Source organism: Topomyia yanbarensis, chromosome 2, assembly GCF_030247195.1.
Source record: "Topomyia yanbarensis strain Yona2022 chromosome 2, ASM3024719v1, whole genome shotgun sequence".
In the NCBI taxonomy this organism is placed as follows: Eukaryota; Metazoa; Arthropoda; class Insecta; order Diptera; family Culicidae; genus Topomyia; species Topomyia yanbarensis.
In genome coordinates, this window is record NC_080671.1 from 460,328,380 (window position 1) to 460,346,087 (window position 17,708).

At 39.6% G+C, this 17,708-nt stretch overlaps 1 protein-coding gene across 12 annotated transcripts in view; it reads right to left on the reverse strand.

Moving 5' to 3' along the window:
* Positions 1–1,387: 1,387 nt before the first annotated feature.
* Positions 1,388–17,708, reverse strand: part of LOC131685984 (zinc finger protein 883) — a 70,293-nt gene continuing 53,972 nt past the window's right edge. For 11 of the 12 annotated variants that reach the window (XM_058970050.1, XM_058970059.1, XM_058970057.1 and 8 more), the window contains 2 exons: positions 2,875–2,997; positions 1,388–2,436 (listed from right to left, as the gene is read on the reverse strand). In XM_058970050.1, coding sequence (XP_058826033.1) covers positions 2,236–2,436; positions 2,875–2,997 — 324 coding nt within the window. In that variant the 3' untranslated portion in view covers positions 1,388–2,235. Of the gene's footprint in view, positions 2,437–2,843; positions 2,998–17,708 lie in introns of all 12 variants that reach the window. The other variant, XM_058970056.1, reaches the window with a different exon arrangement.

The window sequence follows — 17,708 nt, forward strand, 5'->3', positions numbered from 1 at the left end:
GAAGAAACTGCAAGTCCGAGAAGAAATGTTCAATCTGCAAAAAGAATCATCACGAGTTAGTTCACTCCGACGATTCTGCGAGGAACTCGAAGTACAACCGTACGAACACGTATAATAGTCAGCAGAATGTATGCAATGTCCATGGCAAAAATATGAATACACTGCTCCGAGTAGGAAAGGTGAGGATCCATGGTCCGAGAGGTACAGCAGAATTATTTGCACTTTTCGATGAAGGTGCGTCTCTGTCGCTGATGGATGCTGCAGTTGCGGAGAATATTGGATTGCGAGGACCGATCGCTCCTGTGTCCTATCGTTGGACTAATGGTATTTTGCACAAGGAAGAACAGTCGATGATGCTGTCGTTTCGCATTTCTGGACCATCGGAGCAAGCGAAATGGTATAACGTTAGCAATATCCAAACTGTGCAGAATATCGCTCTACCTCCGGTGAAATTCGACGTTGCGAATATCAAGCGATTGTATCCTATGTTAGACGATGATAAATTAGTTGCGATCCAGGATGCCTGTCCCTGTATACTGATTGGCTCGAATAATGCGGGCCTGATTGTACCTCTCAAGACGGTGCAATATTCGCTTCAAGGCTTGCAATTGACTCGTTGTCACCTGGGATGGACGATCCATGGAGTAATAGATCCGACCATTGCTGGATCGAATAAACATCATGCATTCCTGTGCTCAGAAAATGATGACATTGAACTTACTGATCTGGTGAAGAAAATGTACAAAGTTGAAAATTTTGGGATTTCTGGTCAGATGGCGAAAATAGCCGATGAAGATCAGCGTGCACTAGATATGATGAACCGTACGATCAAACGGCGTGGGGACGATTCGAGGTAGGCCAGATTTACAAATACAACAACTTTGACTTCCCGGATAGCAAACCACAAGCACTACGTCGGCTCCAGATTATCGAAAAGAAAATGGACTCAAACCCCGATTTCGCTGAGCGATACTGCAACAAAATTCAAGACTACGTTGATAAGGGGTACGCTAGGAAATTGGAGCCTGAAGAAATAGCTGAAACATCGAACACCTGGTACCTGCCACACTTCAGTGTGGTGAGCTCCGAGAAGTTCCGTTTGGTCATGGATGCCAAAGCAAAGTCACATGGATTTTCTCTGAACGATCTGTTACTGAAGGGTCCCGATTTAGTTCCACCACTGATTGCGATTCTGATCCGCGCCAGAATGAAAAGGATTGCTTTGCTGCCCTGAAAGCACTTAGTTCGGCAGATTTGTGATCGAAATTAGTAAACGCATGTCGAGCTCAAATCGAATGAATTTCAGCTTCATTGTACACATTCAAAGTGGTTTGCCTCTCGATTCCAATGGACTGTTTTCTCAACTTAATACGAAAAAGCACAAATATGGACTAGACATTGTCTTTATTCCTTCAGTTTCATAATATAATCCTGAATAGAATAACACAGCTTTGAAATACAAAAATAGTCTTTGATAAATCTTATTCGAAACATTTGACTGGAAAAGATTCTCTTTTGATTTTGCCCTGGAGCATGGCGTCTTACCTAAACATCTGATTCGTTAGAACATTTAGTCGATTGATAAATCCCTCCAACGTATCGTATTGCCATTTATCATCAAGTAAATATCTACAGAAACCTTAAACATGAAATTAAATACCTAGATCCTACTTCCGTTCTTTTTTTTCCTGGGATACTTTCTAATAGACCTTGTATTCGCTAAAAACACCGTACTATATTGTAGACGTCATATTGCAATCATTATCGAACCAAATTTAAATACTCGATGTGCTCTTATTTCTGTGTGTTCGCTTGCAAAGATATGTTCCTCAAATTGCGCGATTAGAAATTTTCGGAACGACACCTTTGGTGTGCTTTTTGTACTTTTCTTACTGTAAATCAACGTATCGCAACCGTCGATGCACATGCAATGCGGTTTGTTAGCTAATTTAGTAATTGATTTCACGTTTTTTATCAGTGATTGCTCTTGAGATTGTTACTGAAATGATTAAACTTATCAACGATGATTCATTTTCGAAATATTGCACATTCCTTAAATGCTGACGTAAACCTATGTACATTTCATTGTTTCCTATCAGAATCCAGCGTAGCCAAGGAAACACGACCGGTGGCACGCGACATGTATCCGGAGCACGCTACACGATTGACATGCAACAACGGTTGCGATACAGCGACGGAGAAATATTTCACACAGCCATATGTCTGCCTGCCGATTTAGCTGTGAAACTTTTCGATGTGCCTCGATAGGGTCTGCGGCGTTTTGTAGACGTTGTAGCAATAGCTGCACACCAGCTTCGCGGCCGGTGGCGTCGAGAACGAGTTGATGCACATCGAGTTCGTTAGACCGAATAAACTGTGAATTTGCATGTTGGATTGCAGTTCCGTTTTAATGCGGCTTAGATTGTTAACTCTGTCCTGGAAAATTGAATTCTGTTTAGTTTCTCAATCCAGTGATCACATCTGGCACGTTTTACGAAAGAATGTTAAATGTTTTGTTAGAAACGAACACAAAACCAAGCTGAAATTAGCGCTTTTGGAAAAATATTTATTACACTTTGTAATTTGTAATTAAGCTAAAACAGTAAATAAAATATGTCTATGACAAAGATTATTTCGAGTGAAAGCAGTCAAATTGAGTTATTGCATGCCATAAATTAGGACATTTATTCTAAAGTGAGTGTCAGTATGAGACCTAGAACGATAATCAGTCAGGCAAGATGCCATTCCTTCTATAGAAATGAAAACTTTCAACTATAAATAAGCCATCGATACAGTTCACACTTTCAATTCATTCAATTGAACAAAAAAAAAGAATACTAAACATTGCCAAATTTATTCTGGTTCTTCTTTTACTTCTATGTTTTGCTCGACATCGGCAGTTCCGTTGTGCTGGACACGTTTCTGTTGTTGTTGTTGTTGTTGCTGGTGATGTTGATGCTGCTGCAACTCTTCGCTCATACTGAGCAAATCGGAAACCTGAAATGAGACAAAGTAACATTATTTTTTTAGCGTTGAAAATGCTTTACTCTACTATATGGGGCTGTAGCTAGGTGTAAAACTAAAATCTGATTTCGAACTGCGTCACGAAAATGTGGCATAATTTTAAACGACTGTAGCGCTGTTAATTGTTGATGGATTTGCGTCATTTAAATACTAATAGATTCAGAGAAGTCAAACTTAACAATTGGTTGCAACTATAAATTGGTATTTCAACTGTACATTATTGAAAAATACGTATTGTTGTAAAATCATTGGGAAAATGTAAGAAAACAGACAAAGTTTTCGCTTACGTTTTGTTAGTTATAGATTGATTTTCATGATTCGAACACCATTCGATTCTGAAAATTGCCAGTAAAAAATTGTTATCAAATTTATCTGTGTATTTTATTAGCACACTATTGAAAAATCCGTAAATATGCAATAAATTGGGAAAGCATACACAATTTTCACAAATTTGCGCAAGACTTTCCCTAACACGGACCTCATCTCGACATACCTAAGCGTCCTACACAATTCATCGCTTGAATTCCTTCATTGCCATGTCTGCTCTGCTGGCAGAACCAGTTGGATTATCGCTATTGTTGCTTGTAGGAAAGCTGTTAGATCTTTCATTTGATCACTAGCTTCGGAAGGGGAACGTTTGTCTGTGTGCGCTGGAAGGATTTTGTTCGCAACTTCAAACGAAGATGGCGGAACAGAAGCGAGATGGCAAATTCCTGATTTATGCCGTGCGTATCAGCCGTGCAGGCAAGGCTCAAATCGTTCCATAGGATTCTCGTCACGTATCCCAAAACACAGTTATTAGCAAACCGTCCTTATTAGGACGAATATATAACGGAAAAATAATTCCATTCGAAAATTCCTTTTATTAACTTGTGTTCAGTTTGTGCTAGTTAATTCTGTACCTTTACCAGTGAATCATAATATATGTAATTATTCTTAAAAATAATAATATACCTAACTGATGGTTTTTGCAAAATCATTAATAAAATAGGTGGATGTGGCAACCCTGCACCTAAGCGAAAGCCACACCAAAAAGAATTATGAAAATATTTTTATTTGTCGCACAAAAGGATAGTCTTCCATCTGCACCAAAAAGTTGATAAAAGAGATCGCCTTGTGTTACAGTGCTCATTTGACATAAGCTGCGAAAGAGGAATGTTCGTCTGTGTGTATGCAGCACAAACGAATTGCCGGAACGACAAGGTTCGAATTGTTTCAAAGGATTCTCGTCCTGTATCCCAAAACATAGTTATTAGCAAACTGTCATTATATCTCGCGATTTTTTTTTTGAAAAGTGCCAATAAGCATACTGTCAAAATTCACTTTGAGAGGAAATTCTGGACAAACCATTATTCGCCGATTATAAATCACAACAGCAGACGAAAGAGAAAACTTTTCTTTTTCATAAAAATGTTAACATCCACTCTCGGCGAGCTACGGTTTGAATTTTCTCTCAAAGTGAATTTTGACAGCATGCTTATAGCACAGAGAACAGACGTCCATCTTCAGCATTCAACTTGTGTAAAAATCTCTAACGGTTTCGAAGGTAGTTGGGATATTCAAACCAGGAGCGCTTCTGTCGTCATGTTTTTTTGTGGCTGCGTTCGTCTGAATTGACAGCGATTATTCCTCTACCCAGTCAAAGTAGTCCGGAACCGGTTCGGACCTCCAGTATGAATTCCAGCTCAAATGCATCAACCGATAGAGTCGGAATCGGTTGTTTTCTTTGAGCAAGATTCCATACTGAATCCATTCAGGAATGCGAACCGGTTCCGGAATGGATTTGATGGATAGTTGGGATAAGTTGGTTTGGCGGCGCTAGTGTTTAGCGTATATTTTTTAGATATTTTTGTTCGATCATGGATGTCTGTTCTCTGTGCTTATAGGCCGTTTACAAAAAACACGCGATATAACGGAAAAAAAATTATTTGCGCCTTTAAGAGTTAATGACGCTGCATTTTCAATGTAACTGCGGTCGTGTCTTGTACACAAGAGGGTGAATGTTTTTTAAGGAATTGTAAGTATGAATATTTCCCACAATCCAATAAAAAGGAAAGTTAAGCATGGCTTACTGTGATCGAACAAAAATAAAAGAACTCTTTAATCTGAAGAGATAGAAAGTTGATGTCTCTGACAACGTTTTAGAAATACTCGATGAAGAACTTGAATGGATAGGACTAAAGGTTATCGATTTATACAGCGTGTTCTTTGGCAACCCCCTTAAATTTAGTTTCTTTATATAAGTGTGTGCTATTTAACCATCCCAACTCCCACTGGTGGCAACGGTAGTAAGCAAAAAGCCTTTAAAATAGTTCGAACGTATAAATATGGGTCAGACTGTACAAAGTTGAGCGTGATGATTTTGCAAGCCATAACAAACGGGATGCTGGTAGTATAGATTTTCCTTTGACAAAATATTTTAAGCTTCTATCGCATTTTCCTCGACTACAGGTCATGGGACATGGGACGAAAAAATAACTTAAAATTGCATTGAACTAAAAATTGGGTTGGGGAATTGTGGGAAAAACCGCCCCACGTTAGTACGCTAAATGTCATAAAAATAAACAAAACATATGAGAGCAGCGTTCATACTCATCTGGATGTAAAATTTTGTTGGTAGATTTTAAGGTTTTAACCGCACAAAAGTTTTTCAAAGCACCACATTTTTCAGTAGGGGAGAGTGGGTACGCTTGATCCCACTTTTGTTTTTTTTTCTCATAACTTTTCAATGAAATGAAAATTTCAATTGCAAAATACGCCATCTTGTAGTCAATTCGAATTGTAAGAGCTATGGATAATATGTAAATCCGAGTACTATGTCCTGTCAGTAATATGAACAATTTTGAAAATCATTCTAAAATGAGGTTTTTGTAAAAACGTGTGATAACTTTAAACCCCCGCCTACTAGGGTTTAAGAAACAAAGCACACTATGATCTATAGACACGAAAGTTCAGCTAATCATCTATCCTGACAAATTATTTAATAAGGCCAGCTTTTTAGATGCACGATAAACTTTAACCACAGCAGAAAGTCAAGACTAGTATTTGCGGTAAATCAGTGCTGTTTAACTGGCTTTTTCAACCTTCAATAACTTATGCCATCATTTGTTCACGGAAAAAAACATTTTGGATCAATTAATAGTACCAGGTACGTCAAGAGAACGAAGTTTTTCTATTTCTATTCAATTCGACAGTGTTTGAGAGAACTAATGATAGGGATCAAGAATACCCAGTGTTACAGGGATCAAAGATACCTGTTGCATGAGGTGAACAAAATTTTTTTTTTTTTGTATGTATTGTGATTTTTTTTTCGAAAAACATGTTTTTTCAGGCAAAAAGTACTTAGAAAGTAATCGTACTTGAAAATATTCATAAATAATTAGTTCGACAATGTCATACAACCGTTCAAAATAATTGTAGAAAGATCTTCGAGATGGATTTAAACACTTATTTTCTACAATATTATGTAACTTTTCCAAACCAAATGTAATGCATCAAATTTGTTTTTTAAACGTCATAAACGACCAAATACTTCATTTTCTTTTTATAATGTGATAACTTTATGCGTATAGGTTAGGAGATATGGCCAGGGAATCAAATATCCCCAAGGATCAAGTGTCCTCACTCTCCCCTACCTATTATTATCGGCCTTTCCTATGATCAACTGGGTGCATTGAAGACGAGTTTGAGAAACTCAATATTTTTTATTGCTTTTTAAAAAAACTGTTTTAATCCACCTAATAGTGTAATTGTGCCTTTCTCGTTTATCCAATAGCAAGTTATATTCAATATATTTGTGAAAATGTCTATTGCATTCTTATTACACTTTGCACATATTTACAAGGGCACGAGTGCCACGAACCTGATGAGCAACATGTTGACGATGACGTCCTTGGAGCAAAAAATATAATATTTAAGTGGATAAATCAGCATGAATTAAATGTTGTCTTCGTATAACATATTTTGGAATGCAGTGGAAGGGGAAAGGGATTATACCTGTGAAAGAGGATGTGAGAGAGGCATATTTTGTGAAAATGGATTCAGTCATCACCGAATCCGATCTGACTTTAATTCTGGAATATGCCCCGTACCTTAGTTCGGTTTAAATTCCTATGTAACCGTAGTAACTCCGGAATCAAAAGTCAGATCTGAATGAAATTCAATATCAGTCAATTGTTGTATTGTATTTTTTTTTTTTTAATTTGTTTATTTGATAAGGCACGTATGCGTTAGCTTAAAGGTGCCATTTTTTCATTGTTTTACATTTTGAATATTATTTTGTTTTATATAATGAAACTAAAAAAAAACTTTACAGCTAACTTATACATATAAAAGAGGGTATAATATAATATTCGTAAGATTTGGGGGACGGATCATTTTGTGTGTTCTTTTTATAGTAATTCACTTTATGATTTTTAGAAGGGAGATTGTAGGAGAAATTAATTATTAACTAAGTGGAACATTTTACAAGCTTATTAACTAGAAATAACTAGAGAGAGTGGTTCAAGATTAGGGGGAATTAATTAGGGCTATTTTAAAGTAGTGGTACTGTTGTGCATTTCTTAACAAGATTCAATATTGATCAACTAAAACTAGGAGATAGGGGGCACATATGTTCTGGGAAGATATTCAAGGGGAGAAGGGGGTGAAGTCATACATCTGTGTATCAGAGACATGGGAGAGAGGGTGGACAAGGCTGAACGGGGGAGGGGATATAAACTTTCAGTTTCCGGCATCAGGAATCAACGGCCAGGATTACAGATTCGAACGGATGTATCAAGTATTGGGACGCCGCGCCGGGCGGTTTTCCTCGAGCCGGCAGGGGTTCCTCCAGACGATTTCGTAGTACGGTTCAGATACGGATCGGAAACACACCGCGCTGCGCGTGTGATGTTGTACTGTAGATCTCGTGTTGTTGGTTCATTCGACAGATGTTTTGCTTCGTCTTGGAGTCGTATCAAACCATCGTTGGGGTACGGTTGTTACTTCTTGGTCAGACGGACTTCGACAAAACCCGTAGTCCCTGGTCAAGCCACGGGGACCGTCTGGGGTGGGCTCTCAACGGCCTCTTTTGCACAGGCGAGCTCGAGCGTGAGAGACGGAACTCTCAAGGTCGGCTATAGGGACACCAATCAGAACGACAAGAACTCGACTCGATCAAATTCAACTTAAATTTTATTACCTACAATGTGTGTTTGTGTGTATTGGTGGCCGGCCGGCGATGACTGTATCTGCTGCAGATGAGGATTTCCCGACCGTCGGATGCGTGGTGTCTTCGATATTCGGCTTTTTGGGGCGGATGGGTCGATTTTCCCGACGGGGTGAGCGTTCGCCGATACTCGGCGAATGAATATGCGCTGCTACTTTTTGCTAGTAGATCGGACGATCGCCAACGTTCGCTGATTAACAAGGCAGCGGAAGGATGGTGCGTTCCTTTGGCTGAGGGCTTCATGAATGGTTTTCCACGTGCTGTTCTCACACGAGGTGTACGTTTGTCTCGTCCCACGTGACCGTTGCGGGCGGTTCTTGTTCCGTACCGTCTCCTCGTTTGACCGGGTACTATTGTCCTCCCCGTAAACTGCGGGTTTGTCGGCGGTTTCACGAAAGAAACCTAATGGGTCCTGATTCCTTGTATATTTATAAATGCTTTCACGTCCTTGTATAAACTTTTGATTTCCGCATTTTAATTAACTTTTTACATACTAACTTTTTTTAAACTTTCCTGTCTAATCGCTGTCTGATCTTAAAATGAGTCCAATGAAATCCATAACCCAGTAGCCACCTATCCTTAACCAATTCTCTCTCTTTTCTTCTCTTTTTCCGAAGTTTCTCGCATTTTCCTCCTTTTCCGGTAAACCAGTCAGTATTTTGTGTTGTAATCTTAAGTGTACTGTATAACAAATTTTGTTCTGTGCTTTTTAAATTGACCGTTAGTCGCAAATAGTAAAGTGGAGTAATATTAATTATTTTTATCATGTATCACAATAAATATTAAATTTGCTACATTCAATCATTTCTGAGCATCCTTAAATTAATTTATTTATTCTATACATATATATCTATACTAATTTTTTATCGACTAATTATGATTTTATGGCAGATAGTCGCTCACCTATCAGCACTCATTGATATGCGACAGCAGTATGACCTAACCTGCACTCACTCTCTTACTCACATCTCAAAGCTGCATAGGGTAAAGTACCCAAACGGTAACACGGTAGGCGAAAGAGGGCACTTCTGGGAATGATAAGAGAAAAGATAGGGGCATTTAAATTTGGATATTGATGGTTTTGAGGAACGTGTATATAAGGGACATGTAGAGAATATCGCCGCTTGCTAGTACATCTCGAACCGGGACATTGGGTGATCTTCCTCTGGCCCGAAGGGAATCGAATAGTTGAGATCTGGCAGAACAGTACTCGGCGTATGCCCAGACAACATGTTCGATTTACTGATAACCGTTGCCACAAGCGCAGATACCGCTATCCACGAGCCCAACACGCCGGAGATGTGCGTCCAGCGTGTAGTGATTGGACATGAGCCGAGACATCACGCGAATGAAATCCCGACCCACATCCATCCCCCTGAACCAAGGTTTCGTCGATACCTTAGGGATTATCGAATTTAGCCACCTTCCCAGTTCACCATTGCTCCATGAAGTTTGCCAACTTTCGAGGGTTCTCTGATGAGTGATACTGAAAAATTCGCTGAAGCTAATTGGTCTTTCATATATGTCACCTTGCCAAAGCGCCCGCCTTAGCTAAAGAGTCCGCTTCTTCATTACCTGGAATGGAGCAATGCGAGAGAACCCAAACTAAGGCAATCTTGTACGATCTTACAGACAAAGCACGCAGGCGCTCCCAGATTTTCCCCAGAAAATATGGAATGTGCTTTCTAGGTTTCATTGAACGGAGAGCCTCGATTGAGCTGAGGCTATCCGAGACAATAAAGTAATGATCGGTGGGCAAAGTATCAATGATCCCAAGGGTATACTGAATAGCAGCAAGTTCTGCGACGTAAACTGAAGCAGGATCATTGAGTTTGAATGAGGCGGTGAGGTTTTGATTGAATATACCGAAGCCAGTGGAGCCGTCGAGGCTTGACCCGTCGGTGTAAAACATCTTGTTGCAGTCGACTTCTCGAAATTTACTATGAAAGATGCTTGGGATCACTTGCGGACGTATGTGATCCGGGATTCCACGAATCTCGTCTTTCATGGATGTGTCGAAGAATACAGTTGAATCAGAAGCATGAAAGAGATTGACACGGTTGGGATAGTATGAAGAAGGATTGATATTTTGTGCCATGTAATCGAAGTACAAGGACATGAATCGGGTTTGAGAATTGAGCTCGACAAGCCTTTCGAAATTTGCAATTACTAACGGGTTCAAGATATCGCATCGGATGAGCAATCGATATGAGAGTTCCCAAAATCGATTTTTCAGCGGAAGGACGCCCGCCAGCACTTCTAAACTCATCGTATGTGTCGAGTGCATGCAACCCAAAGCAATACGCAAACAACAATATTGGATTCGCTCTAGTTTGATGAAATGTATGTTCGCAGCGGAGCGGAAACAGAAACTTCCGTACTCCATCACCGACAATATTGTTGTTTGGTACAGCCTGATCAGGTCTCCTGTTCCGGCTATTGTACGGAGAAAGTTGATCCTTTGCTGGCACTTCTGTTTCAGATACCTAATGTGACATCCCCAGGTTCCTTTAGAGTCGAACCAGACCCCGAGATATTTGAAAGTTGAAACCTGAGCAATAGTTTGACCCATTAATTGAAGCTGTAGTTGCGCTGGTTCACGCTTTCTAGAAAATACGACTAGCTCAGTTTTCTCCGTGGAGAACTCGATACCCAGCTGGAGGGCCCAAGCAGACAAATTGTCCAAGGTATCTTGTAATGGTCCTTGCAGATCGACGGCTTTGGGACCTGTAATAGAGACCACACCGTCATCTGCAAGCTGCCTTAGCGTGCAGGAATTGACAAGACATTCGTCAATGTCATTCACGTAAAAGTTATAGAGAAGGGGGCTTAGACATGAGCCCTGGGGAAGGCCCATGTAGCTAATTCGTGATGTCGTTAAATCACCATGCGAAAAATGCATATGTTTTTCAGACAGCATGTTTAGCAAAAAGTTGTTTAGAGTCGGTGAAAGACCATGCTGGTGCAGCTTCTCAGAAAGAATTTTGATAGAAACTGAATCAAAAGCCCCCTTTATATCTAGGAAAACTGATGCCATCTGCTTTTTACTAGCATAAGCCATTTGAATTTCTGTTGAGAGCAACGCAAGACAATCGTTCGTCCCTTTGCCTTTGCGGAAGCCAAATTGTGTATCTGACAGTAAGCCATTTGCTTCAACCCAATTATCGAGGCGAAACAAGATCATTTTCTCGAACAACTTTCGGATACAGGACAGCATCGCAATCGGTCGATACGAGTTGTGGTCGGAGGCTGGTTTTTCTGGTTTTTGAATGGCGATGACCTTCACTTGCCTCCAGTCATGAGGGACAATATTATCCTCAAGAAACTTGTTAAATAAATTCAACAAGCGTCTCTTGGCAGAGTCTGGCAGATTCTTTAACAAGTTAAATTTGATTCTGTCTGGCCCTGGGGCTTTATTGTTACATGATAAGAGAGCAAGTGAGAACTCCACCATCGAAAACGGTGTTTCGTTCGCGTTATTGTGAGGGGACGCGGCGCGGTAGATCTTCTGTGCCGGGGCGGAGTCCGGACAAACCTTCTTGGCAAAATCGAATATCCAACGGTTCGAATATTCCGATTGAAAGAATAGCACTTTTTGATCCCCAAAAGTACTCCTCCGTAAGAGTCTTCTCGATCCAAGCGAATAATATTAAAATCTTGAAAGTGTAGGGTTATTTCTCAAGTGAGCCATGTCTCGCATAGGGCAAATGCATCGCATTTCAAATTATTTAGTAAAATTTTAAACGAATCGATTTTCGGGATAATGCTTCTGCAATTCCACTGTAGAACAGTGATTAAATCCTTGACCTCGTTCGATGAATTAGCCATCGAAGGATACAATCGCTGAAAGAAGGGGCCATTTCGCAGTGAACTGCATCAAAAATGTTTTTACTGCGGGGAGAAAGCTTATCAAGATGCTTTTAAGGGGGTTAGAAATATTTAAAGCTGTAAGAATCCGGTCCACAATGTCAGAGAAATTTATTAAGCCAACGCTGTTTTCTTTGTCTCTGGCTGAGATATGGGAACACTTGGGGCTTTTGATGTTCCTGGAAGTGCTGGGAACTCCTTTTCTGAGCTCAGGTTACTGAGACCGGGAGCGACTTGCTTCGGTTTTGCACCAGTACTTCCTTGAGTAGTTATTTTAGGGGGACCATGAAGAGACACCTTCTGGCCTTTACGACGAAGCTTCCCAAGTAGCAATTGCAACTTGCTGAAAGTTTTATATGTTGCACAACTGCTACACAACATTATTTATTGTTGGATAGATTTTAAAAGAATTTCCATGAGTTTTTAAACTGATTGTGCAACTATGTAACTATACAGCTGGCCAATAGTGTTAAGTATGCAAACATGAATAACAGTTGTGAAACTAATCAGAAACTTTGCTAACTTGCACAAACAGTTTAACAAGTTGCAAATGCCTTTGTTTGCCATTCCACCCTAAAACAAAACTGTCCAACTACCCTGTGCTCGACAAATGGCACAGCTGTTGTTTTCATTATTTTGCTGCAATTAGAAACATGTTGCACAACATACAAAGAAAGTGCGCTTTTTCCATAACATAGTTGTTACCAAGAGAGTTACAAATACTATACAGTAACAAACCGTGCTACTTGGGTTGGGAGAAGAAATGTTCCTCCTTTTCTATTGCTTCTAGGCACAGCAGAAGATGTTCCCTCCTGGGGTTCATCACAGTCGCCTTCGTCAGTAGACAAGTTGGTAAAGATGTTCGTAGAGACAGGTGGCGTAGCTATCTTAAGCATTTCTGCAAAAGATCGCTTAGAGCGTCCCTGAAGGGAACGCTTAAGATTTTCCTCGCGCTGTTTGTACGCGGGACATGAAGGGAGATCATGTGGGTTTCCCCCACAGTAGAGGCACTTTTCGACATCTCTACCACAGGAATCATCCGCATGATTCCCACCGCATTTCCCACAGCGGGCTTTATTGCTACAATGGGAGGCTGTGTGTCCCAATTGTTTGCAATTAGTACAGTTCATGACCCGCGGCACAAAGAGGCGAACAGGTAGACGAACCTTGTCAAAGAGAAGGTAGTTGGGCAGGGCCAAAATAAACGAAAATTAGTAGTATGTTTTCTTGGTTTTGGTATTCTTTTCCATATAAAAATCAAGTTAAAAAATTTCCTATTGCGATTAGATCTATGTTCACCTGTTAAAACATGTTAAGATATGTCTAAGGAACAATCTTTGACGATATGTGGGCATGCAGGGCCTATTGAATCAGTGTGTAAGTGATCTTCCTATGGAAACATAGCAAAAACACGATTTTTGATTGGAAACACCTCTAAATCATGTCCAAATTAAGCCAATTTTGGCGAAAGTTCTTAAATTCACACCTAGATAAAAAATTTGAGCTGACCGATGTATATTTCAAAACTGATTCTAAATGTGGAGAGGTCTAGTATTTATGGAACATTGTTGTCATGTTGTTGTACGATTGCATTGTACAATTGATAGATTATAGTGAAGACCCGCCCACGATTTTGTCAGCCTCATATGAAAATTGATAGTTGGTAGTTTGATGAGCTCTAGCAGACGAACCAAGTCGAATTCGAGTAAATTTTTTCTTGAGCATATTTTTCTTATCTTAGAGATCCTTAATATGAAAAATCCAAATTTTAATTTTATTTTAAACTTTGCGCTGTCTGACCCTATTAAGCGAAATTTATACTAAATAATCGGAAAGGGTTATGAAGCTATATCTAGGGGCTAAAGAATATTTTAAGAGCTTCGGTTTGTTAAAAAGAAAGAAAAATATATGTCCCGATTTTGTCAATATCCCCGTTTTAACAGCCTGAAACTCACCAAAAGGCTGTTAAAAACAGATCTTCACTGTATTAGAATTGTCTAAAGTTGATGCAAGTTATTATGAAAATTCTGCTAGTTAACTTGATTGCTTATGCTACAGAATTTGCGAAGTTAAAGGCTGATGAAGTACTATCCCTGATAGTCGACACTAAGTTAACAAGGCATCAATACTTATTAATTTGCGCATAAGTAGTAGAAAGGCGTCTGGAGTACTAGGGCTCTAAATTTTCATAACTTTCCCTACCCAGTAATCTCCAGCTAATTAAATGTCGTTAAAATGTAAAAAAGTGTTATACCTAAATCGAAAATACAGCTAAGAAATCAACCGAATTGAGGCTAGCCTAAACACACAATTAATAAAATCGTCGATTGAAACCAACAAACGATACCGAGTTGATATCTGTAAGAATAGTAAGAATGTCGATAGATTCTCTCATCTAATATAAAATTTGTAGTAAAAAAAGGTTACAGTCCACTAAAGTACGGTGAAATCTAATCCACAAGAACCGAATTGACGATAATGAAATCGGATAATTTATTGTCGTTCTCATTCGTATTCATTACTAACCATTGGCAAAACTTGTATCATAAAATGTGTGACAAAATCAATTTATCACTAAGGATGAATTGATCTGATCTTTTCGATATCAAATTTGAGCTAAGCGACTTCAAATTCACTTATAATATATGGCTATGGGACGAAATTATCTAAAAATGTATATGGCGGATGAAGAGAATGAAGTTCAAGGGGTGGGAGGGGGTGGTGGGTTGATGTAGAAAGAGATGGTGTGAGGGGAAGGTGAGAGGGGGCTGATGGAGTATGCAACACCCAACCGCATATTATACCCACCATTTGAGATTTGGTTTATGAAAATCGGTCCAATCATCACCGAGTAATCAATGTGACTAATTCTGGAATACATCCAGAACCCGAAAATTCCGGAACTGTCGATAGTGGACACTATATTCAAAGAATCTTTGATTGGCCATCTAGTCTTGTAAATAGAAATAATGTTATCTAGACTTGCAAATAGAAATGGATTTTTGACCTTTGAAGTATTACGATTGTACCGGTTTATATGGGAAATTCCTATGTGGTCGCAATAAACAACCTGTAACTCCGTAACCAAATATCAGATACGAATGAAATTCAATAACAGTCCATGGGAGTATTGTATCATTCATTTGAAACCAAGTTTATAAAAATCGGTCAAGAATTCCCTGAGAAAAAAGTGTGAGATTAACTTACGAACTTGGAAAGTACCTGGTGGCATCAAAAACCGTCATAGGTGGCCAATGTGGTTAAAACTGCTTAGAATGATCATTAGTGATCTAGACCCGCAAATCCGAGTTATTTTGCACCCTTTTTGATATGTATTAAACCATTTGGACATCATGGTGTTACCATTTTATATGGGAATTTGCTGGGTGACCGCACTCTTCAACCCGTAACTCCGGAACCGGAAGTCCGATCGAAAAAAAAATCAATAGCAGCTTATGGGAACGTTATACCTTTCATTTGAAATCAAGTTTGAGCGATTCGGTTCAGCCATCTCTGAGAAAAGTGAGTGAGATTTGAAAACACACACACACATACAGACATTTGTCAATTTCGACGAACTGAGTCGAATGGTATATGAGGCTCGGCCTTCCGGGCTGCGGTTAAAAAGTCGGTTTTCAGAGTGATTGCATATACTTTCTATATGAGAAAGGCAAAAACAACTTTGATTTGGATGAAGTTATGTTCCAAGATAGGTAATTATATTCCGTGCCTACCGCCAAAAATTCAATTTGGGCATTTTTAAGGTAAAAAAGTTATTTGAAAAAAACTTTTCCTTGATCAAACTGAATTTATTTTCAGTGCATTTTTATCGAAAACCGTACCAATGAAGTCATAATCATTTCAGAATCCAATTTCCCAACTGCTATTTGCCTGATACATGCAAAAAGTATCAGTAACGAATTTGGTATAGTATCTCGGACTGGAATGAAACGAGACCGAAGGGATTCGTTTAAAGGAGATCTGGTACTAGAATACTTAGCGCACGACCAGACAACATGTTTAATATCGTGATAACCGCCACCACAAGCGCAGAAATCGCTCTCCACGACCTCAATACGCCGGCGATGGAACTTCTACGTATAATGATTGTACATGACCCGAGATATCACCCGATCGAAGTCATGACTCTCATCCACTCTCTTGGACCAAGGTTTGTTGATACCTTTGGGATTCCTAAACTTCCATCGCTCCACGAAATTTGGCAATTTTTGAGCGTCTCCTGAGAAGAAATATTCAAAAACTTCTCATTATCATTTCTATCAAAGTATCCGCCTTCTCACTACCCGGAATGGAGCACTGCGAAAAAAAGATAAAGTACTCAAAAATTCCCCAGGAAATACAAAGAGTGCTTGCCATGCTCCATCAAACGGAGAGCCTCCTGTAACTGTAACGATGTGGGCATAATCGTTGATGGGTAAATATAAAACCATCAATTTTGTGGGGAGAATGTTGGCAACATAGTCTCTTTCATGATAGCACTCACTACTACTATCATAATACTTAACATAGAAGCGATGCATAGCTGTCATCCTATGACGAACGTTCCGTGTATTCCAATCACAGAATAAATCGAATACACAACGTAGGCCCTAGCCACCACACGAACCATTGTTTCTCTGATGATCTGTCCGTTAATCCGTCGACGGACCGGTGCCAGTAATCGCGTTTTTCAGCTTTCACCAAGTTTTTCATTTGCATTTGTAGCGTAGCGTATATTGGGAAAAATTCGGGCGATTCGATGTTCAAAAGTCCCTTTCGCGTATAATTCTAAGCAATCTTTGCCAACCACGATGTAAGACACTGTTCATGGTCTTTTAATCGTAATGCAAATGCATTGCGTAAAACCCGGGGGAAAATGTAGGGACTGAAATATAAGGACACTTGGGGTTTATGATGTCCCTTGTGGAAATTCTTGCTAGTGTCTAGAGACCAGGAACTATTTACTTCGGTTTTGTAACAGCACCCTTCAAGGAACACTCTCAGGACTTTACGAGGAAGCTTAGGAGAGAAAACTTATTTTCCTCTTGCGGAAATTTATAGACACATTAGAAGATGTTCCCACAATGGCACGGTTAGACTCTCGCTCTTTAGTGTACGAAGGTACGTAGAAGTTAGTCGTTGTCGGTAGCGTAGTGCTCTTTTGCATTATCGGAGTGTTCCTTAAAAGAATGTTTCATTTTGTCCCCACATAATTTATATGCAATTTCCACAGAATGCCCTGTTTCTACAATAAGTCGATATAGGCCCAATTGTTTGCAGCAACGGAAGTTCATGCCTCGCAGTACAAAAAGGCGAACAGGTAGACTAGCCCCGCCCAAAAGATCAATGTTTGGAAGAGCAGATTCGGCGAAAGGTTCGAAATGAGGCTGATGGAAAATAAATTGTTTTCAAATACTCCTTGATTTTTTGCTGAACGCAATTGCTTGCGAACCGGAATTTTCACTGGCTGAAACAAAGGGTTCTTGAAGGAGGGAACCCCATACTTCGCAATTAAGGCCTCTGTTGGAGACTACACCATCAATCTCTACTTCCCGGGCGGGTACATAGACAAGATATTTCTTCGTACACGACCAAGTGGTATTTAGTT